Source organism: Sarcophilus harrisii, chromosome 1, assembly GCF_902635505.1.
Source record: "Sarcophilus harrisii chromosome 1, mSarHar1.11, whole genome shotgun sequence".
Classification (NCBI taxonomy): Eukaryota; Metazoa; Chordata; class Mammalia; order Dasyuromorphia; family Dasyuridae; genus Sarcophilus; species Sarcophilus harrisii.
Genome location: NC_045426.1, coordinates 63,580,552 through 63,605,465, shown reverse-complemented (window position 1 = coordinate 63,605,465; position 24,914 = coordinate 63,580,552). Strand labels below are relative to the sequence as shown.

General features: G+C 37.1%; 1 protein-coding gene across 1 annotated transcript in view; it reads right to left on the bottom strand.

The window, feature by feature from the left end:
- Window positions 1–14,313: 14,313 nt before the first annotated feature.
- The window catches only part of NINJ1 (ninjurin 1), a 47,172-nt gene continuing 36,571 nt past the window's right edge, over window positions 14,314–24,914 (bottom strand). The window contains exons 3-4 of the mRNA XM_012543709.3: window positions 18,669–18,834; window positions 14,314–15,509 (exon numbers count right to left, since the gene is read on the bottom strand). Of these exons, the coding sequence (XP_012399163.1) occupies window positions 18,680–18,834 (155 nt within the window). The 3' untranslated portion in view covers window positions 14,314–15,509; window positions 18,669–18,679. The remainder of the gene's footprint in view (window positions 15,510–18,668; window positions 18,835–24,914) is intronic.

Here is a 24,914-nt window from a genome sequence, read left to right as displayed (position 1 = left end):
CACAGACTTACAAGAAACAAAAACAAATTCATTATTGACTATAAGCAAAAAAAAAAAATCTAAATTCACATTTTTAAAAGTTCAAAATATAAAATATTTAAATAATTTTTTTCAAAGAACTTTTGGCATTTGTTAATGGGAAGAATTATTTAGTAAATAGTACATATGATTTGCTTAAACTTATTTACCTCTGGTCTGTTAAGAAAAGTGGGGCTAAAGGAAGGAAGAGAGAAGATAAAGGGAGACAAGATAATGTAATGCTGGAGAAACTAAGGCCAGATAGAGATTACAGAGTTTTTAATATTTTATTTGGAAGAGAGAGATTGTGTTGGGGGTATGTTGCCCCCAGGGCTGATGTCTCAAAGCATCTAGCAGCAAATGTGAATTCTCAATGACATATATATGGCTCTAAGCTCAGGGGTGGAGTCCAAACTCTCTGGAATCTTCAAGAAGGGGTCCATCAATCCGGTTCTGACAGTTTGGAGATAGGACCATAAATTCTTACAAATTGGGAGGACTGAGGAGGTGTCCAACTATAGCCAGGAAGTCTGAAAACTAGAGAATTAGACAATTCCAATTACGTATCTAAGATAGGACATCTGGAGTCTTATCTTCTGGAATGTCAGATCTCCACAGCCCTAATTATCTCAGTTCTAATGAGCAGAAAGGGAGGGTTGCAACCAGGAGAACTGAGGCAAAACAATTCAAGGAAACCGAGACAGAACAATTTAAGGAAACTGAGGCAGGACAATTTAGGGAAACCAAGGCAGAACAATTAGGGAAACTGAGGCACAACAATAAAAGTAGAGTTTTAGGGATCAAATCAGGGAGATGAAAAACCTGGAAAGTCACTTGGCTTCAATATGTCTGATCTTGTCTTGCCATGGAGATTCCATTTACACCATGGATTCTTGACTTTCAGTCCACAGATCCAGAATGGGTGGATTTGGATGGGAGAAAATATATTTCTTTATTTTCACTTGCCTTTAACTGGCATTTAGCATTTCCTTTAATTCTGAATGTAGACAACAAAACATGATTCTGAGAAAGCGTCCATAGGATTCTCTAAACTACTGAAGAGATCTAGGACACCAGAAAATACTATTAATCACTGATTTACATTGTAAATATCTTGCCTTGTCCATAGTTGTTGGTATGTTGTCTCTATTGGATTGTGAGCACTTTGAGAGCAAGGGCTGTATTTTTATAATTTGTATCATCTGCATGTAACATAATGATGGTGAAGACCAAATGCTTGTTACCTGACTCCTGAATCCAGCCTCATGATTGGGACTATTCAAGATTCCTTTACCAGAGTATTTGGCCTCTACCTTATCTAGTTTTCAATACTGCCCTGCATTGTATCCACCTTGTTATATATATTATTCTCTTTCTTGCATTTTACATCACAGCCAAACTGGCTTTCTTGCTATTCCTTACATATGCCATTCCAATTTCCTTCCTTCATGTTTCCCTAATGTCTTCAGAAGGGGTTATTGTCCTCCTAGGGATAGAAGTTGAATGGCCACACTGGGACAAGACTCTGAGATAAAGTCACTTCCTCCTACCTGAGATATGACTCCAGCTGACACACTATTGAACTGATGAGGTCAAGAGAAAGATGTAGGACATATATAGCTCATTTTTGAGAAAAGCTCATTACTCCCAAAATAGAAAGCCCTTAGAGGATTCAAAATATCATTCCTAATGTAGCCAGTCCTAGAGAGCTTCAACACTACCTTCATCAGGGATATAGCAACAGGAGGATCTTTTATTAACTAAAGCATAGGGGTCAAATTCACAACCTACAGGCTTCAGGCAGCCTGTGAAACTCCTAAGTTTTAGCTGAGCCGCATTAAAATGTAATTGGAAAAGAAATCATAAAAAGAGGGGAAAGGGCCTATATGTACAAAAATATTTATGGTAACTGTTTGTGGTGGCAAAGAATTGGACATCAAAGGGAGGCCCATCAATTGGGGAATGGCTGAACAATTGGGGTAATGGAATATTGTTGTGCTATAAGAAATGATGAGCAGGCAGATTTCAGAAAAACTTGGAAAGGGTTACATGAACTGTTGCTGAGTACAATGAGCAAAACCAGGAGAACATTATAAACAGTAATAGCAACTTATATGAACTGATGCCGAGTAAAATGAACAAAACTAGGAGAACATTGTAGATAATAATAGCAACATTGTATGATGTTCAACTATGGTAGACTTAGCTCTTCCTTGCAATATTATTATCCAAGACAATTTCAAAAGACTCGTGGTAGAAAATGCTATCCACATCTCGGGAAAGAACTATGGAGTCTGAATGCAGAATGAAAAATAGTATTTTTACTTTTTAAATTGTCCAGGTTTTGTGACTTTCTCTTTTTGTTCTGCTTCTTATTTCATAACATGGCCAATGTGGAAATATGTTTACATGATTGCACATATATAACCTATATCAGATTGTTTGCCATTTAGAAGGGAGGAAGAGAGAAAAAAATCTGAAACTCAAAACCTTATTAAAAATGAATGTTGAAAACTATCCTTATATGTAATTGGAAAGAATAAAACACTATTTTAAAAAATCTAATTGGAAAAGATTTAATAATATAAATAAAAATACAGCAAAATGCAGATAATGTGAATTTATGTTTTTCTAAGTCAATGAGACCCACACACCATTGGACTAGAGGAGGTTACAGTTCAGAATGAATTCACTTAGAAACATGTCACCCTGAATATCACTCTTAAAATAGCCTTCTTCAGAAACCCTGACTCCAAGTCATCCAAGTTCTGCTGAGTCAATTCTCTGTTCACCCCAAACTTGTTTTCCTGGCTCATAGAGGAACTCAGCAAATGATTAGCCAATTTACTTTTCAGTTACCACAAGGTGACATAAGCCTAATTGGAGAAATTAGAGAATATTCTTAAGTTACTTCACTCCCAGAAAAAGGCCCATGTCAAGGTCAATCAAGATAATTTAGTAGAAATTCTGATGACTGAAGATTCAAAGTTAGCATCCCAGCTATGATCTACTAACTACTAATAAATCCCTTTGAATAGTAGGTCCTTTTCTCTCTTTGAGATTTACTTTCTTCATCTATAAGAGGAGTATTTTATTTTAGAATCCAAACAGTCTGATTTATGTTACTGCAATGGTTGGTGTAATAATTAAATGAAATAATGGATGTTTAAGCATTTTGTAAATTATAAACATCTACATAAATATAAATTGTAATTATCATTAAAAAGTATAAAAAATGACTTTTTCATGAAAATCATTAATAATCATACTTTAGATATAACTATTTCCTCCCATTTGGGACTAAATTCCTTGAGAAAACCTAGGTGGCTCCACATCCTTTCCTTTCATTATCTTCTTCTATTTTCTGATAATTAACATTCATTAGAAATGGCTCTCTACAAAAGTTACTAACAATCTCTTAATTGTCAAACTGAATGGCTTTCTTAGTCTTCAGCCTTCCTTATCCCTCTCAAGACATGAATTACCCTCTTCTCTCCCATACTCTCTTTTCTCTAGATTTTCATGACATGGCTCTCTCCTGATTCTTCTTTATGTCTGGCACACTTCTCATTCACCTTTGCTGAATGTTTGCCCAGGTCATACCACTAAATGTAGTTGTCCCACAAGACCTTGTCATAGATCTGCTTCTATTCTCCTTGTATACTATTTTGTTTGGTGATTTCATCACTTCCTTTCTTATTAAATTATTATCTCTATGTTGATGATTTCCAGAACTGTTTATTTAACCTTAACCTGTGTTCTAACATCCAGTTTTATATTTCCAACTGTCTATTGGTCATTCTGAACTGGATGTTCTTCAAGCTTCTTAAACTCAATATGATCAAAACTGAAATCCTTATTTCCCCTCAAGCTTTCACCTCTTTCTAGCTTCCCTATTCCTGTCAAGACTAGTACCACTTTCCTAATCACCCAGGATCACACATACATGTTATCCTTGACTCTTCACTCACCCACTCTCTCCTTTTAACCAGTATATTGCCAAATTTTATCTTTGTGATCTCTCTTATATGCCTTTTGATTCTGACACTGCCACCACCTTGGTGCAGACCCTTACCACCTCATGACTAGACTATTGAAATAGCCTGTGGTTAGTTTCCCTGCCATAAGTTCAATACATGCTCCACCCAGTTATTAAAGTGATCCATCCTAAGCAGAGGTTTGATCCTGTCACCTCCCTACCTACTTAATATACTCTGGTGGCTCCCTATTATTTCTAGAATCAACTATAAGCTCCTCTGCTTGGCTTCTTGAGCTCTTCATTACGTTACCTTCTTATCTTTTTAGTCTTTTTACATTTTATTTCTTCTACAAACTCTGTAATCCAGTAATACTGGCCTTTTTACTGTTCCATGAAAAAAAAATTTTTCCATTCCCATGTATTTTCTTTGGCTGTCCCCCATGTCTATAAATATCTCTCTCCTCTTTACCTTCTGGCTTCCCTGGGACCTTTCAAGTCTCAGGAAAATTCTGACCTTCTATGAGAAAACCCCAATGGAATGTGTATACCCTTTGATCCAGCAATGTTGCTACTGGGTTTATATCCCAAAGAAATTTTAAAAGAAGGGAAAGGATGTGCAAAAATATTTGTGGCAGCTCTTTTTGTAGTGGCAAGAAACTGGATACTAAATGTATGCCCATCAGTTAGAGAATGGCTGAATAAGTTATGGTATTTGAATGTTATGGAATTTTATTGTTTTGTAAGAAACAGCATGTTTCTTTTGTTTTTATTGTTCTGTAAGAAACAGGATGTGTGTTATGTTCTTTTGTTTTTATTGTTCTGTAAGAAACAGAATGTAAAAAAGGATGATTTCAAAGAGGCCTGGAGAGACTTGCATGAAGTAACGCTAAGTGAAATGAGTAGAACCAGGAGATCATTGCATATGTCAACAAGATTATTTGATGATCAATTCTGATGGATGTGGCTCTCTTCAACAATGAAATGATTCAGGGCAGTTCCAATGATCTTGTGATTAAGAGAGCCATCTATACTCAGAGAGAGGACTATGGGAACTGAGTGGATCACAACATAACATTTTCAATCTTTTTGTTGTTTGCTTGCATTCATTTTATTTTCTTTCTCATTTTTGTTTATCTTTTTGATCTATTTTTTTCTTCGAGCAAGATAATTGCATAAATATGTTTGCATATATTAGATTTAACATATATATTTTACCATGTTTAATATATATTGGATTATTTGCCATCTAGGGGAGGGACTGGGGGAAAGAGGGAAAATTGGAACCCAAGGGTCAATGTTGAAAAATTATCCCTGCATATGTTTTGAAAATAAAAAGCTTTAATTAAAAGAAGAAGAAGACGACCCCCAACGGAATTACCACTTTTGTATGATTGGATAATATATCTCTCTTAAAACAACCTAAGGTTGTATTAGTTCTACAGGTTTCCATATCATATCTTTGCCTCATATTGAGCTTTCAGTCCACCAAAACCCTCAGTCCTTATTGTTATAGGAATTTTGACTGTCATCTAAGTGTGTTAGCAATCTCTCCCAGCTTTGTTTTATTTACATATTTTAATACACATTCCACCTACATCTTTATGAAAGTCATTGGCTTGACCAAAGCTATAAAGTTAGTAAGCAGCAGAGTTGAATGTGAAATTAAGTGTTCTTCTCACTATATAGAAAAATTAGCAATTTAAGCAAAATATCAGGGGAATTATTTAACCTTAGAAGAAGACAGAATTAAAAGGATAGATTTTTTTCAGCCTTTAGTCTCATACATTCATGTACATGAATGTGCTAATTACAAACAAGATTCTTATCTATTCATTAAGCACAATTTGCTGAATCTTGGAAAAATCAAAGTCTAGTATTCTAATTGAACAGAGAAAGAAGCTGAGATATTATACCTTAAAACTGGCAAAGGAGATTATCTCTATCATCTCATTTGAGTTTCATAAGCATTTTGTGAAATGGGACTGTAGGTGTTATCACCCCTATTTTACAGATGAGCAAAGTAAAAAGTAGAAAGGTCAAAAGATTTAGGACCTTGACCTCACCACTAGTCAGTGAACAATTGAACCCCAGAACTTACTGACTTCACCATGCCATACTGCAAAACTAGGATTTAAACACAATTTCTAGAAATCCAATATCTTTTTCGTTATACCTTGAATTTATTACCCAAACTTTTTATTGCATAACTTTGAAAGAAATGCAATTGTATATTTCTAATAATATTCAAAAATTTGAAAAGCTTTCTCCTCAATTAGTCCAAAATAAAGAAATTCATTAGCCTATAGCATTATTTAACTTGAGAAATAATAACATATTTCACCCCAAGTTTTTTTTAGAGCCTGCTATTGTGGACCCCAGGGGCACAAGTAATTAGAAAAACTCAGCTGTCTCGGTATTTAAACTCAAAGAATCTTAACACTAGAAGGGCCATTGATTTAAACTCAAAGGAATTAAGTTGCAGGCTGGGGAGGAGATGTGGCTCTGCCATTTGTGTGACTTTGATTAAGTTCTTCCTTTTCCTCATCTATAAAATGGGAAAGGGGTTGAATTAGAAAACTTTTGCAATCCCTTCTGCATCAAATTTATGATGCTACAGTCCTATGGTTTAGTCCAAATCCTTTCATTTTACAGTAAAAACAAAAGGGAGAAGAGGAATGATTGAAAGTAATTAAAAAAGCTGGGATTAGAAGTCAAGCTTCTGGATAATATCTCTCATAACTATAAACTGAGTGACTTGGTAGTGCAGAAATTAGAGCAGGCCTGAGCCAGGAAAACATGAATTCCTGTCTGTGTAACCTAGGCAAGTTATTTAATTTCTGTCTACCTCTATTTCTTCAACTGTAAAATGGGAATAAAAATAGCTCTTATCTCCCATGGCTATTGTGAAGATCAGATAAGTTAATATTTCTAAAGGGTTTAGCATAGTGCCTAGCACATATTAGGTGCCTAATAAGTGCTTGCTTCCTAAGAACAGTTATTTTTTTCTTTAAAATTCAGTTCCTTATTATTGTTCTGTAAGAAATGACCAGTAGGATGAACATAGAGAGGCTTGGAGAGACTTACATAAACTGATGATAAGTGAAATGAGCAGAACCAGGAGATCATTATCCACTTCAGCAACAATACTACATGATGATCAATTCTGATGGACGCGGCTCTCTTTAATAATGAGAGGATCAGTAATGAACAGAACCAGCTACACCCAGAGAAAGAACACTGGGAAATGAGTGTGAACCAAAACATAGCGTTTCCATTCTTTCTGTTATTGTTTGCTTGTATTTTTGTCTTTCTTCTGTTATATTTATCTTCTTTCTAAATCCTATTTTTCTTGTGCATCAAGATAACTGTATGAATATGTATACATATATTGTATTTAACATACACTTTAACATATTTAACATCTATGGGACTACCTGCCATCTAGGGGAGGGGGTGAAGGGAACGAGGGGAAAAGTTGAAACAGAAGTTTTTGCAAGGGTCAATGTTGAAAAATTACCCATGCATATGTTTTGTCAATAAAAAGCTATAATAAAAAATAAAATAAAATCCAGTTCTTAACTGGAGTCTTAAAAGCCACGGTTGATCTGAACCTGTGACAATTTCAGTCTAAACTGAACTCAAAGAAGCTTTTGTCAGGTTAATCCGTTAAGGTCCCATGATTTCACCACAGAGACTGTCTGTTCATTGTTACTGAGAGTGGCGATTTCATCACAGATGAGTTCAATTAGGTAGAATCCCAGTTTTTCCTTGGACACACCCCTTCCTCCACTAGATCAGCCTGAGATTGTACAAAACTGTGTTTCAATGAGAATCATATATGTAAAGCACTTTCCAAACCTTCAAATGCCATATAAATGTGACAATTATTACTGAATGAGAGGTCTCAGCATTTTCTTCTCAATTCTTTGAATTTGGTGATGATGAAGAGGATGTGAACTATGATACATAAAGAAATTAGGTATGACTCTCCTCAAGAAGAGAAGATTTAGTGGGAATGTGAAGGCCAAAGATTCATAGAATTTCCAAGTTAGAAAGGGCCTCAGGGACCATATAGTACAGCCTATTCCTATAAAAGAATTTGTCTATGACATAAGTAACAAATGATCATTCAGCCTTTATTAGAAGACCTGAAGTTCAAGGAAGACCATTATCTCCAAAGGGCCCCATTCCACTTTTGTTATTATTACTCAGTTGTTTCAGTTCTGGCAGACTCTTCCCATTTGGGGATTTCATGATGCTAAAATGGTTTGCCATTTCCTTCTTCAGTTCAATTTATTTAAACTTTTCCTACTCACAACGCCAAGTGCGTGAGAAAATTTTATGTGACCCTGGATTTATAGGTACATAAAATAAATATACAAATCAGACATTTACTGACAATAAATCAAAATTTTGTGACCCCCCCCCCATTCAGTTTTGAGATTCAATAAGATGTTATGAATCATAGTTTAAGAAGCTAGGAACTGAATGACTTCTGAGGGTTCCTTTCAGATCCAAGTCAATACTCTTCTGGTCCTGATTAGAAGTATTCAACCATGGCACAGGTATATGGCAACATGGCTTTGTAAGGTAATGAACTCTCCATCACTAAAAGTACTTGTCAGGCAGAAGTTGAATATCCGTCTTCTGGAGATTGGTTGGAGATTAGATGACTCCTTCTTAGATTCTATGATAATATGATTCAGTGAAGACTTTTAGGCTACATGGCATTGTGTGTGTGTGTGTGTGTGTGTGTGTAGAACTGAAAAAGGAAAAAAAAGTCCCTTGACATTTATAATATGGTCCTAAATTGCTTTTTTTGTTCTTCAAGCAAATCCCAAAGGGTCGATAATTTATTCAGTAGGATAAGGCCTTCTCTCTCTCAGTGGAAATGCATCTCAAACACAATGAAACATCTGTCCTCTTGAGTATTTCTAAACTCACTTTTCAAAGGACTGCCTTGTTCCCATGGAGTCTGTGTAATGACTTCCTTCAATGGAAGAGTGCCTAAACCAGGAGTATGGAGTAAGAGTTGTAATGGAGGAAACAAAGCACAGGGCCTAGCTTGCTCAGACAGATGATTCCCTCATTGGAAATCCCCAAAAGCTCACTGGCAAAGCAGCTTCTCTGATCATTCTTCCTTTTTGGCTTATTGATCGACCAGTTGTTGCATTAAATTCAGCCCAGAGGTCATAGATTTCATAATTTATAGATTTAAGCTGGAAGAACCCTTACAATTCATCTCATAGATCATAAAGGAGAGAAAGAGATCCACATGTGCAAAAATTTTTGTGACAGCCCTTTTTTGTAGTGGCAAGAAACTGGAAATTGAGTGGAAGCCCATAAATTGGAGAATGCCTGAATGAGTTATAGTATATGAATGTTATAGAATTTTATTGTTCTATAAGAAACAGTCAGCAGGGTGATTTCAGAGAAGCCTGGAGAGATATGCATGAACTGATGCTAAGTGAGATGAGCAGAACCGTGAGATCATTGTACACAACAAGATTATAGGACGATCAATTCTGATGGATGTGGCTCTTTGCAACAATGAGATAATTGAGGCCAGTTCCAATGACTTATGATAAAGAGAGACATCTATACCCAAAGAGAGGGCTGTGGCAACTGAGTGTGGATCACAACATAGCATTTTCACTCTGCATTTTGTTTTCTTTCTCATTATTTTCCTTTTTGATCGGATTTTTCTTGTGTAGCATGATAATTGTATAAATATGCATACATATGTTGGATTTAACATGTATTTTAATATTTAATATAATATATTGGATTACTTTCCATCTAGGAGAGGGGGTGGGGAGAAAGGTGAGGGAATTTAGAACACAAGATTTTGCAAGGGTCATTATTGAAAAATTACCCATGTATATGTTTTGAAAATAAAAAGCTTCAATAATAATAATAAAAAAAAGAAGTCATCTCATAAAACTCCCATTTTACAGATGAGAAAATTGAGGTCTAAGAGAAGGAACTTACTCCAAAGTTATGCAAAGGGTCATGATTTGAATGCAGGTCCCCTGACTCCACATGCAGCACTCTATCCACAATAGAGTGGAATAACACTCTACAAGGGAGAATAACAACTTATATCTCAATAGAGCTGATATATTACAGTAGAAAAGGAATTGCATTTGGAGATAAAGTTCAAATTCCTGGATTCAAATTCCAATTCTACCACTGGTGTGACCTTAGTCAAATCATTTCACCTTTCTAGAATTCAGTTTCTTCATGTGTAAAATGGAGATTAATGAAATGATTTTCTGAAGCTCTTTCAACCAATCAGTGAAACAGGAAGTAAATGACTTTTCCCCATTTTATAGAGGAAGAAAATGAGGTTCCTAAAACTGTCCACAATCACACAGTCAGTTATGGAGCTGAGATTCGAACACAGATTTTTAGCTTCTAAAAGTCTATATACTTTTCCTAACAAGGAAATTAATCTAGTTTCATAGAGTATGTAGGGAAAAGAACCAAGTCATAGCTGTGAACACTGTTTGCTCTCCTGGACACTCTACAATCAGATTGTAAGAAGATGGTTTCCAAAAAACACTGGAAAGACTTACATGACCTGATGCAAAGTGAACAGAAACAGAAGAACACTGTACACAGTTAAGAGCAATTTAGTATAAGGAGGATGAACTGTCAAAGACTTAGCTACCCTGATCAAGACAATGTTCTAAGACAATTCCAAAGGAAGCCATGGTGAAACATACTATTCATCTCCAGAAAGAGATGTGATGAACTCTGAATGGCGATTGAAGCAGTCTGTAAAAAGAGGATAATAACAGCATCTAACTCATAGGTGTGAAGATGAAATGAGATAACATATGTAAAATCTTAAAGGCTAACTAGAATATAATAAATGTTAGCTAATAATAATAATAATAATGTATTAATTAAATATATGCCCAAGATTTGGGGGATTAAAGGTTGAAGGTGAAAATAGTGTGGATCCTCATGAACATTTATAGGAGCCCTGGAATTTTCTCATATAACGGAATATATTTTATTTTTCAAGTGACTTATTTTGAACCTTTGAGATCAAAGCAGGATCAACAGAAAACAAATAAAGATGTAAACAAGAAAAGGGAAAAAACAGCTAGAAATTCCACCAGGAGGAGGGATTGTCTTCTTCTATGATGTCTAGGAATGAGTGCTCAGGACATAATAAGTGTTTGTTACATGTTTGCATTTAAAGTGATGTTCCTGGGCCTGTTGTGCTCCACCTGAAGTTCAGTTGTTGTCACTGTCTCCCTGCACTTCTGGAACTGATGTGACCCTTGTGGTTGTTTCTTATGCAGGATTGCTATCTTTTCAGCTGCAAAGACGATAATAAATCTTTTGCCTCCAAATGTTCAGATCAAAAATTCACTGCACCCTTTTTGTAATGGATGCCCATCAACTGGAGAATGGCTAAATAAGTTATGGTATATGAATGTTATAGAATATTATTGTTCTATTAAAAATGATCAGCAGGATGATTTCAGAGAGACTTGGGGAGACTGACATGAACTGATGTTAAGTGAAATGAGCGGAACCAGAAGATCAATGTACATGGCAATAGCAACATTATAATCTTGTTATAATATAATATATTATAATATAATACAATATATATTACAATATATTATATATAATATAATATTATAATGATCAATTCTGATGGATGTGGATCTTCTCAAGAATGAGACAATTCAGGCCATTTCCAATAATCTTTTGATGAAGAGAGCCATCTGCATCCAGAGAGAGGACTATGGGAAATGAGTGTGGATCACAACATGGCATTTTCATTCTTTTTCTTTTATTTGCTTGTTATTTTATTTTCTTTCTAATTTTTTCCTTTTTGATTTGACTTCTTGTGCAGCAAGATAATTGAATAAATATGTATGCATATATTGGATTTTACATATATTTTTTACCATATTTAACATATATTGAATTACTTGCCATTTAGGGGAGGGGCTGGAAGGGGGGGGGTGAAATTGGAATATAAAGTGTTGCAAGGATCAATGTTGAAAAATTATCCATGCATATATTTTGAAACTAAAAAGCTTTAATAAAAATAGATTAAAAAATTCACTGCAACAATGGGGTCATCTCCTATGAATAGAGATGATCAGAAAGCTTGAACATTGCCTTGACTTTAGTCCTTCAAAGCCATCCGATGATGGCTTGACCACAGCTCCTCAGTGCAGGGAATACCAGCAACATATCCTAGAATTCAGGTACTGAATCTAAGCAGGTCTATGGCATCCTGGTCCCAGATACACTTCTCATAGCAGATCATTTTCTCTTTACTTTGAAATTGTCTGCTTATCAGCTTCCCTCTAGCCACCTGATATCCCATTTCTGCTCAGCTTAGAGGCAGAAGTCATTGTCTATCCCCTGCCTGAGCTGCAAAAAGCCTGAAGCCAGCCAAGACATGCTGAGGGGCAACCTCTAAGGCTGAGCTCCATGGAATGAAGTGCTATCCAGGGGAGGGTCTAAGAAGGGCCAAAAAGAAGGAACACAAGTGCACATTCCCTCAGGGTAGACAGGGCCAGAACACCCTTGGTCAGTTTGCTGGGTGGTTGGGCTGTAAACTTGTTCTCTCTCTAAGGGCATAACTCAAATTGAAAACTAAGGGCCATCCCTCTGTACCCACCTGAAGTGGTAATAGGATAACCAAGCTATATGCTTCCAGGGCATCAGGTTGTAAAATGCTGGTTCTATTCTTCCAACCCTTCATACATCCCTCCCCAGGACAAGAAAGGAGTCTGTTTTATCTGATCCTATGAGACAAGCCTTTATTATATGTGGGCATACCTGGTCCTTTGCCACAATTTGTGGCAGTCTTCCTTTGGACTGAGAAGCCAAGAGCAGCCTGAACGCTCTCCCAATCCCTCCCTTCCTCTTCCCCCTCTCCCATCAGCCCTTTCCTGCAAAGTGAGAAAAGAGTAGGAAATCTCAAGGGGCCAAATTTGGCAGAAGTAAATAAGCTCATGGCCAATAGATGGTGGAGACGTATCCCAGGGAACAAAGTGGCATTAAATCAAGGAGAGCAGGAAAGGGTTGAGAGGAGAGCTGGGAATTCTTTTATGTGAACACAAAGATTCTGTCTGTTTGAGAAACTTCAGGTCTTAATAAAAGAAGATTTGGGCTAAAAAAAAAAGTGACATCACAATCCTCCCCACCTTTGTCACTAACTTGCTGCTTGATTTTGAACAAGTTATGTCCCTTATTCTGTTTCCTAATCTGTACAATGAAAGGATTTGGATTGTAATTTCTAAGATCCTTTTCAGATCTAATACTTAATGCACACACAGAAGCCAATGCAATAGGAAGACTCAGGAGCCTATCTCACACCAAGACGTTATACCATATTACCCCAAAGGGGAGATTCCTTGCCCCTACAACAGCTTTTGGAGATAACAGGTCAATTGTCTCCCACTCCTGGGAGAGAGAATCCTATAGCTCTGGTTGGCTTCTTTCTAGGAGCTATAATCTGCTAATAGCTATAAATAATCTATAACCAGGGACCAAGCAAGTCATTTCCTGTCCTGAAGATGTAGGTGAAGAGAGTGTTACTTGTGATGTCTCTTCCCTTTTCCTCCTGTCATTGGAAGGGTAAAGTCATCTTATTTATAAGGACTCCAGAATCTGGAGCAGCAAAGTGGTACAATGAGTAGCTCTCTGGGTCTGGAGACAAGAAGATTTCCATTCAAATCTGGCCTTAGATTACTGGCTATGACTGGGCAAGTCCCTTGATCTCTGTCTTAGTTTCTCCATCTGCCAAATGGAGATAGTAGCATCTATCACCCAAGGTTGTTATGAAGATAAAATAAGATAATATTTGTAAAACTTTTAGCACAGGAACACATAGTAAGAAATATATAAATCCTAGCTATTATTATTTCAGAATGAGACCTTGGATCATTAAGTGACCTAGAATCCATGGTCTTGTTTTATTTAATTCAACACAATTAGTTTCCTATGTATTTTATGCCTTTAAAAACATGTGGAAAAAATGGTTACAAATTCCTAAACTAGATCAAGGCCCTCATTTTATACACAAATAAATGGAAGTCTCCAAAGTTTAAATGACTTGCCCAACCTCTAACAGATAGCAGCCAAGCTAGGTTTAAACCCGAGTCATCTGCTTCTAAATCTGGGGCTCTTCTTAGTACATAAAATCCTAATACATTGTAGCAATAGAAAGTTGGATTTCCTTTCCATGAATGTTGATATCCAACATTTACTGGAACCAATCGCCGATGGGCCAGTCATCGTATCCTAAGAAGAATCACACCAAAAGGCTTTCCTTGGGAAATAAGAGTATGAGAAGCTTTATTTACAATTCCATTTTCTTTCAGAAAAGATTCATTTTTAACCACAGCAAGAAATAACTCAGATGTTTTCTTTTTTCTTTCTTGTTGCCCCTGCATGGATGAAAGAATATCCCTATGTGAAGAGGTCTCAGCCAACCTAAGGAACAGGTAAAAATTCTGATACTGTTTCTTCTGAGCCTGGCCTGGGAGTGAGGGCTTCTACAAGAAAAGCAACAGACAGGAAGCTGGGAACCTGCCATCAAAGAGGTGAGTGCCAGCGTTCACCTAGGAATGGAGGCAGCCCAGCCAAGGCAAGTCTCCCATTTGAACAGTGACTCAGAAACAGGATGAAGGAAGAAGGCCTTTTGGCAAATACTGTGGGTCAGGACCCAAGACTACTCTGTGGTTAGCATGGTACAAGCTGCTTTCTAAGGAAAAAAGAGCCCAATTTCTGCTCCTACTAGGGGAAGGGAGATACTAAACATCAAAAGGTCCTAGCTTGGTTTTTAAGGGCATTTTAACTTTCTTTTAAGTACACGGTGGCATGAGGAATTCAGAAGGCACAGGGGTGCTGAGGTTGATTCTCCAAATCTGTCCAATTGTTCAGCACCTCTAGGGAGACAGCCTCCAACAGCCAGGGATGGGGCCCACAGGGACTCAGACAAGCCACACATGGAAAAGCCCTGGTTTCTGAACTGACAAAGAGAACTTCTATTTATTGTCCAGTGATTTTGCAGGCATTCTGCCATTCAGAATACTCTCTGGTCTCTCAGAGGGCAGTCCATCTTGTGGGCAGGCACCTAGTAGAATGGAAGCTTCCTGGAGGCAGGGGGTATCTTAGTTGGGGTCTTTATGTTCTCAGTCCGGTGCCTTGCACATAGTCAGTGTTTAATAAATACTTGTTGGGTTAAATTTCTTCCAGAGGGGAAAGACAAGAGTCCCAGTAAGATTTCTTCTGCACACCGAATGAAATGCCTACCCTCCCTTCCCACCCATCTAAGACAATGTGTTCAGGTACATGTGCCAATGAGTAATGATGATATGTGCTCCAGGAGAGTTCACTCAGGAAAAACATGGAAGGAGAAGGTTTGCTTAGGAAAAACTGACGTTCTTCTCCTTGCCTTTAGAGAGAAGCCATGGCTTTGGTGAATTTCTTACACCATATGACTGCAGGAAGGGAACGATGTTTTCTGTTAAAAAAGAAAAGGAGAAAAGTCAGACTGATTCCACATTCCCCCACATCCAATTGTTGACAATCCATCCATTCTTTAATGCCCATATCAAATATCATCTCCATGAATCCTTCTGATTTCTGCAGCTAGAAACAATTTATCTAGCACTTTATACTTCTCCTTAGGAATGTATCACACCCAACTACAGATTCCATAAAGGATCGCATATCTTTGCCAAAAGACCAGTCTTAACTAAGTTTAGAGGGGCCAGAAGGTTGGCCACTCATGATACCATCTGGTAAGCATGGCGGAGTTATGGTCTACACTATTTCATTTTTGTCTTTCTTTAATATCTTAGCAGAGTGTCAGAATTATAGCAATTAATAAATACATATTAATTCAAGACTATTGGGTGGAGTAGTGCTCACACTAATGAATCATGGATCATTGACAAATTAATATGCCAATCCCATATTGTAACTCAAATCTTGTTCAGCCATTATTCTCTTTCCCTCTATACTTGGTGATCTCATTGGCACCCATGGATTTAACTACTGCTTTTATGCAGGTGTTTTCTAGATCTCTATATCCTGGAATAGAAGCTAATCTCCCTTTTGAGATCCAGTCCCATACTGCCAATTGCATCTGGCTATCTCCAGCTGGAAGTCCTGTAGTCAGTTCAAACTCAAAATGCTTAAATCAGAACTCCTTATTCTTCTTCCAAACATTCCTCCCTTTTGAACCTTTCTACCACCATCGAGGAGAACATTCTTCCAGCCACCAGACTTATAATCTCCATTTCACCCTTATTTTCAAATTTCTCTTCTTTTTTTACTCTCATATAGATCCTCTTCTTTCCACTGACACAGCACTTTCCCTGTATAGCCCTCCTTTACGATACCTAGACTACTGTCTTCTAACTGGTTTCCCTGCCTCGTCTCTCTCTCCCCCATTCTCTATTCAGAGGCTGAAGTATATTTCCTCTAGTATATTATGCTATTTAATAAATTGCAATGGCTTCCTGTTACCCCAGGATTAAATATGTTTGGTATTTAAAATCACTCACAATCTTGGCATTTCCTACCTTCACAATCTTCTTTACTCCCCTTCTCATCCTCTATTCTGACCTGTTCACTATTCCTTGCAAATAAAACTCCATCCATTCCCAGGCTCTGCTACTGGCTTATAACTACTCGCCAATGATTCCTAGTTTTCCAGGTCTCCTTCAACATACAGCTCAAATCCCACCTTCTGCACCCACTGCCACCAGCCCTTCCATTTCTCCTCTTTCAGTGGATCCATGCCCATTAAATGTGAGCTCTTTAAGAGCAGGGGACCCATGTCTTTTGTCATTATTCTGTACCTTTTATAGTACCTAGCACATAAGAAGCACTTAATCAATACTTGTTGATTGAATATTCATCATATTCTTCTCAAGGGAAGTGATCATGTGTAATTCATCAATATCTTCAATTCATCAATATCATCAATAGTTTGTCTCTTGTCTAATCTTACTGCTGCCACCTTAGTGCAGGCTTCCATTGTCATCTACCAGGATTGCTCTAACAGTCTCCTAACCAGTCATTGCACTACAATCATATCTCTTTCATTCAACTGCCCAACTACTTGATAGATCTGGTCATGATCTCCCTCATCTGCTCAAAAGTCTACATGGCTCCTTACAAGTTATTAAATCAAATTCCAACTTTTGGTACCTGACATTCATTTAAACTTGTCTCTTATCTGGAGTCCATCTACTTCTTCCATCATATCTTCTATTCCTTCCATACATTCTACTCGATTACTGGACTCTATTCTGTGCCTCAAACACACTCTGCCTTCCTGGCTTATTTTTGCTTCCACTAATGCCTGGATCTGGTATGTCTTTCTTCCTTCTTTTTGTTTATTGAATTCTGACATATTTTTTGAAACCAAACTCATACACCACCTCCTCCAAGAAGCCTTTGCTTCATCAGGTCTCCCAACCCATTTATCATGTAGCCCTGCGTGTCTGAGTCACAGCTCCATCTCCGTAGGATCACTAAAGACAAAGTCTCAAAATTAGCTAGATTCTGAATCTCTCCCAAGAGTAGTATTCTATACACTTGATGTGCTTAATACATGTTTGTTGAATTAAATTGAATGTTTATCATACATCACCACACATATCTAAGGGTCGTAATACAATGTTGGATTTGAGAGTCAGGAGAACTGAGATCAAATCCTACCTCACACTCTTACTTGCTATGTCAAGAAAGGTAGATGGTACAGTGGATAGAACTTTGGGCTTTGGAGTGGGGAAAACGTAAGTTTAAACATAGCCTCAGACACTTCCTAGCTACATGACCCTGGGAATATCACTTAAATCTGTCTGCCTCAGTTTCTTCAACCCTAAAAAGGGGATAATAAAACATGTACCTCACAGATTAAGAGGTTCAAATTAGATAATGTTTGTAAAGAGTACAGTGTCTAGCACACAAGAATTGCTTAATTAATGCTTATTTCTCTTCTTAAATCATTTAACTGTTTTCAGCCGCAATTTCTTCCCTTATGAGTAAGAATAATAGTATCTTTTCCTCATGGTTTCCATGAGGAACAAATCAAATAACATATGTAAAGTCTTTGATAGACCAAAGTAAATGTTAGCCATTGTTATTATTAGATACTTAATAAATGACTGATGGACGAATGAATATTCTAAGAGATACGTCTTAGGAGATAGGATACTGTGACTTGAAAAATTGCCAAGGAATCTGGGGAGAAAGAGTTCTTATTTGTCAGACAGCAATCAAAAATAGGGTTCTCAGGTCAGGCTGTTCTCTTAGTAATTATTTGTGAGGAGCCTCGTATTTAGGTCACCAATCATAGTCAGACCACTTAACATGGTGTTGTTATTTTTTTATCATGTGAAAATGGACAGTGTTAAGAAACATGATCATATTCTCCATCCTACCATCCAGCTGGATAGGGCACAAAGTTTTTATCTGGATTTTTCACATCACTTGAGCACCACGACCTTCATCTTCACAGAGCTATTTCCATTCTACTACTCTAAAACAGATCCCCTTGAATTAAATAAAACCTACTTCCTCCAAAGAAATAAAAAATGGTGAATAGTATGTAAGTGGTAAGATTGACAAAGGAGTGAGAGAAGGGAGGCATTTCCCAGCAGCTCACCTGAATAAATTCTACTGCTGGGCAGAAATATCAACAGATGGTTTCTGAACTCCAAATGCTGTGATAAAAATGTTGACAACGACAATGATGAACACCAGCCCTGTCGCCAGGTTGTTGAGGAAATCCAGTTTTGCGTGCTTGGCAGGATTGTTAAGATCATACTTTACTATAATCAAGGAAAAAAGAAAGAAAAGAAACAAGTGATTTCTTTCCAAACATACATCCTATGGATTGTTAGTTTTTTGGTATAAAAAGAATCTTCTCACAATGCCCATCAATTGAAGAGTGGCTGAGCAAGTTGTGGTATACAATTGTGATGGAATACTATTGTGTTATTAGGCATGACAAATAAGATGGTTTCAGAAAAACTTGGGAAAATATACAATTGATACAAAGTGAACTAAAGATAACTAAATGGAACCATAGATGGAATCAGGAAGATTCATCTTTCTGAATTCAAATCTGGCCTCAGACACTTACTAGTTATGTGACCCTGGACAAGTCACTTAACCTTGTTTACCTCAGTTTCCTCATCTGTAAAATGAGCTAGAGAAGAAAATGGCAAACATCCTTGCCAAGAAAACTCCAAATGAGATCACAAAGAGCTGGACATGATTGAAAAATGACCGAATACCAACAAAAAAGTGAAGCAGATCCAGAAGATCATTGTATATACAGTAATGGCAATATTGCATGATGACCACCTGTGAATGATTTAGCTATTCTCGGCAATACAACGACATAAGATAACTCCACAATATTTATTATGACAAATGCTATTTATTCACCTCTCCAAAAAGAACTGATGGGCGAAGTCAGAATGCAGATAGAAACATAAATATTTTCTTGTCTTTTAGTTTCATTTATTTATTTATTTTGGTCTATAGCCTCTTTTGCAACATAACTAATATGGAAATAAATTTTGCATGACTATACAGATATACTCTATATCAAAGTGCTTGCCTTCTCAAGGAAGAATGAGAGGAGGGAGGGAATTTAGAAGTCAACAATTATATATTTAAAAAAAGATTTTAAAACCTTTTTTTATATGGGATTGAGAAAAAATAAAATGAAAATATTCTTTAAAATTAAAAAAAAATATTCCTAGAGATGTAGCTAAAATGAGAAATTTATCAACCTATAAGAACAAAGATTTGAAGGGAACTGCAATGGTGCTATCACGAATTTTAAAATTTGTATAATTTTTAAAAATGTGCTTTCTAGTTATCACTATTTTCTATTTGTCACTCTACTAGAGGATACAGTCGACTGTGGCTGCTGGGGTATGGGAAGTAAAGAAAATTCTGTTAATTAATGCTTATCAGCCACACTCAGTAACAGAGTCTTTGAGAGTTGCCCTGGATACTAAGCTCCCATGCATCATAAGTAGGACCTGAATCCAGAACTTACTGATGCTAAAATCATTCCTGTGTCCACTACATCATGTTTTTATTTCTATTAACATTCTGAGTAATGAGCCCAAGAGATAATCTGTCCTTTGACAAATAGGTAAATTGAGGTCCAGAGAAATGAATTGATTTGCCAACAACAGGCTTCAGGCACAAAAATGAGATCCAGAAGCTCAGCTAAGATTTGAACCCAAGTTCCCTGAGTCCAAATCTAGTACTCTTTCTTCTACTGCACACTATCTCTCACAAAGGAAAACTGCTTTCATTGGATGCTGTTATCCCATCAATGATTTGGGAACAAGGGGGCTAAAACCTAACCTCAATACCAAGAATTTTAAAGAACTGTTCACTGGAATTTAGATCTTATTACTTCCAAATGACTCATGATTATCCATCTCATTAGCCATTGATTTAGCTTAGACACAGCAGGGTATCAATAGACTTTTAAATCAAAAGATGTGGGTTCAAATCTCTGTTCTGCTATTATCTACATGATAAATCACTTCAACTCATTGGAAATTGTTTACTTTTCTGCAAAATACAAACACTGGGGAAAGAGCACTGTCCTTTGGAGTCCAAGGACATAGGATTGGATCATATTTTTGACCCTTATCACTTGTATAATAACCTTAAGCAAGTCACCACCTCCCTAACCTTTAATCTCATTGTTATCTAGTCTTTTTAATCATGTCTGACTCTTCATGACACCATTTGGGGTTTTCTTGGCAAAGATACTGGAGCGGTTTGCCCTTTCCTTCTTCAGCTTATTTTACAGAAGAAGAAACTGAGGTAAATAAGGTGAAGTGACTTGCCCAGAATCACATAGCTAGTAACTGTCTGGATTTTCTTCCCTATTGCACCACCCAGCTGCCCTTTTGTCTTCTTAGCTGTAGAATAAGAATGCCTGATTAGATGGCCTCCAGCTTTAAATCAATGCTCCTATTACTGGATGATTCCAATGGTTTAGAGCATCTCTAACTCCTATTAAACACACATACAGCTCACTCTACAGCTCTCTCCCTCCCTCACTTATACACACACACTTCTACCATAACTAGAAAGTTTCACTTAAGGTATTTCTTAACAGCACTTTGAGTCTTGTTCCTATGTCTTCATTTTGGTCTGGGCAGTTCTATGTTCCTCAATTGAGGTTTTTTGGTTTTGATTAGGGGAAGCTGCCTAAGGGCCATCTTTGTTTCATAATAGTGAGGTAAAAAAAGAAAAAAACCGTATTTTTAATGCCTGGAGTGCAATTTTATATGGTGAATCAAATGACCATACATGCTGGGTGGACAAAATAAATGCAAAGATACGCCATATTTGAAATAGCTTCTAAATGAGAGCAAGATACCACAAAGTTAATACAAAGAACAGTGAGTTTGAACCTGGACTCTGTTACTAATTCCTTGAATGACTCTAGGTAAGTTATTAGTTTTCTCCTCTGGACAAAAATTATCTGATTTATCTGGGTCTAGAATCAGAAAGATCAGAATTAAAATCCAGCCTCAGATACTACCTGGGCAACAGTGGGCAATTCACTTAACCTATTTGCCTCAGTTTCCTCAACTACCAAATGGGGTTGATAATAGTACGTAGTTGTTAGGTACTATTTGTTAGGAGGATCAAATGAAATATATTAGTAAAAAGCACAAGTTCTACATAAATAAAGCACCATATACATGTTTATTTCCCTATCTTCCCTTTGATCTTATGAAATCTTCTGACAATTAGGGACCAAAAAGTATTTCTCAGATTGAAGAGCATCTCAAAGTAGCCAGTACCCAGGGATAGAGAAGATATTCCCCAATGGTCTCACCAACTAGAACTTTGCTGGTCTAGTCAGAGGAGCTCCAATCCAGAGCTTTCACTAAAAGAAACATGAAGTTCTCAGAGTGCCTTTCCTAAGAAAGAGTTATTCCAGTGGATAAATATGTCAATGCTGATGGAAGTGGGGAGTGTCCAGCAAGGATTAAAACTACTTAACTGTCAATATACTTTTCCTTAGAGTAAGGGTCGTTCTCTATCTTTCCTTTCAGAGAATCACAGAATCTCAGATTTAGAAAGAACTTCAGAGATTATTAAGCCCAACTTATACCAGAACAAGATTTTTCTTTAGAATTTTAATAAATAATCAGGGAGCCCATGCATTAAGACTTAAAAGTGAAGAGGAATACATTGTCTCCTGAAGCAGCCCATCCCACTAATTAATTATTTTAAAAATGTGACCCTGGGCAAAATGGAAAACACAACAGCACCTAATTTACAGGTTGGCAATGCAGATCAAATGAGATATTTGTAAAACACTTAGCATAATGCCTGGCATACAAGTGATGAGTGGGTTAGTTGGTTGATGCCTTAAGGAAGGTACAGTATAATTGGGAAGACAAGAAATATACATTAAGATGGTGGCTGTTCTTGTTGTTGTTCATCTTTCATTCTCAAAGAGGACCAAAATGACATCACTATGTTAGAGTCAAGTTAGTGTGTCCAACTGTGGCTGATTGGATCAATATTAGCTCAGCGCGCTCTGCCACAGATTGGACATAAATAGTCCCCATGAACATGTGGGATAGACTCTCTAACTTTGCACATCTCATGTTTCTTCTGAGCTAATTTAATTCTGCTTTGCTCAGAAGGCACAATACTTTTTCTGATGCTAGGCAGTCCTTGTCAATGACTCCCATGTCATACAATCAGTTATAAAGTTCTTAAGAGAGACCAGGAGGGTATCCTTGTGTCACTTTTTCTGACCACTTTGTGAATGCTTATCCTATGTGAGTTCTCCATAAATAGTTTTTTTGGTATCTTATGCAGCCAGGTAATCTTCAGAATCTTCCGAAGACAACTCAAATGGAAGCAATTCAGTTTCCTGATACGGTGTTGGTATACTGTCCAGGTTTCACAGGTATACAACAATGAGGTTACCACAACAGCTCTAGAGACTTTCAGTTTGGTGGTCAATCATTATTAAATTATACCAGCACATAGTAAGCACTTAATAAATGCTTATTCCTTCCCTTACTTCTCATAAGCTGTAAATCTGTCTTTTTGTAATTTCTGCCCATTATTTCTCTTTTTGGCCAGAAACCTTGAGGGTCTTCCATTCCGGTTTTTTTTGCACAAGGTAAAAGAAGCCATTATTTACCTCATTTCTTACCTATCCTTAATCACTGGAATGAGCATTGCCTCATTCATTCAGAGACCTATGAAAGACCTTAGGTTAAAAATCAAAAGTCTACCATTGCATCCAGGATCATATCCAGTCATCCTAACCTATATCTTGCCACTGGACCCAGATGACTCTGGAGGAGAATGTAAATATAACCTACCCTTATTTTATTCCAATTCACTTGCATGTTATAACATCACCTCCCTGATGTCATGGTCCTTTTTGATAACAAAGGACAAACAACAACAACTCATTGTTCCCACTTTATTCTCTGGGGTCAAAAAGAATAAATTGACTACTCCTCCCATAGGACCTCTCTTTAAATGCTTGAAGGGAACTGTCATCCTAATCCTCCCACCCTCACTTTCTGATATCCAGGTTAAACATCCCTAGATCTTTATATCTGTATATGTCCTAATCTCCTTTTAATGCCTTCCTAAAGAATCCAAGGTAGATGGGTAAAATGAATAAGGTTTACAAAAGATACTGGTGAAGGGCAAGATTTATTCATGCAACAAATCTTGAATCTATATTGAATCTATGTGAATGTTCATCAGGAAACATAGGAAAATGAAACACGATTTAGTCCCTTACTTCAAGGAGGTACGGTGTAATTGGGAAGACAAGAAATATACATTAAGTTGATCTTGTCATTGTTCATCCTTCATTCTCAAAGAGGACCAATGACATAAATGGAGACTTATTGACTCAAATAAGAACTGAATTTAAGGGGGCAAAGTTGCATAAAGTGATCGGCTCATTTCCTTTTCCAGAATCAGTGAAATCCAGTGGAAAGACAAAAGTCAGGATGATTGGTGATAGCCTGGGATGCAGTGGATGACTTTGGCATCTTCAGTGTCTGACCAAGTGTCTTTATGGCGATTGGAACAAATTGTTTTCATTTGACTGGTCCACTGGGGGAAGTCTTCTCATGCCTGGAATATATATTTCCCTAACTCACTACAGATTTGAGCCCATCAATTACCCTCAATCTGGCTTAGCTCATCTGCCAAGATGATTTTACCAGGGTATCAATGGCACAGGCCACTGTGCATGCTATGAGTTTCTGGAGCTACAAGTGAGAGTTGAGTGACAAGTGGACAGAAAAGGGGGATAAACAGCTCTGAAAAGCTCAGCAAACCCTCATACCAGCACTGCTAGTCTTCCTGACATTCCCTATAAAAATTATAATTAGGAGACTCATTGACCTCTAAGGTTCTTTCTAGCTCCAAATATTTAATCCCATGATCCTATATGTGGAAAAATTTTAAATCTCAGACAGTTAATAATATCTGGCCCATAATTAAATAAATTTTTGTTGAATACAAAATGCTCTGAACAGTCTGAACTAATTACTATGAAGGAGGAAGGGTCAGGAAGGTAGGTTAAAAATCAGGGAAGATATCATGGGGAAGACCCCATTTGAATTGGGTCTAGCAGGAAGTGTGGTACTCTGAGATGCATACAAGAATATTCTAGACATAGGAGTGATATAAGCAAAGGCACAGAAGAAGCAGGAAGCTGAGTAGGTCAGGTATTTGGGGAGAACACTGAGTTGTCCAGTTGAACTGATTGTGTTATCATAGAACACCACGATCTCTGAAGAGACCGACATGACAATGGAAAGCTATATGATGGATATATGGAGGCTGCAGCATCTCACTAACT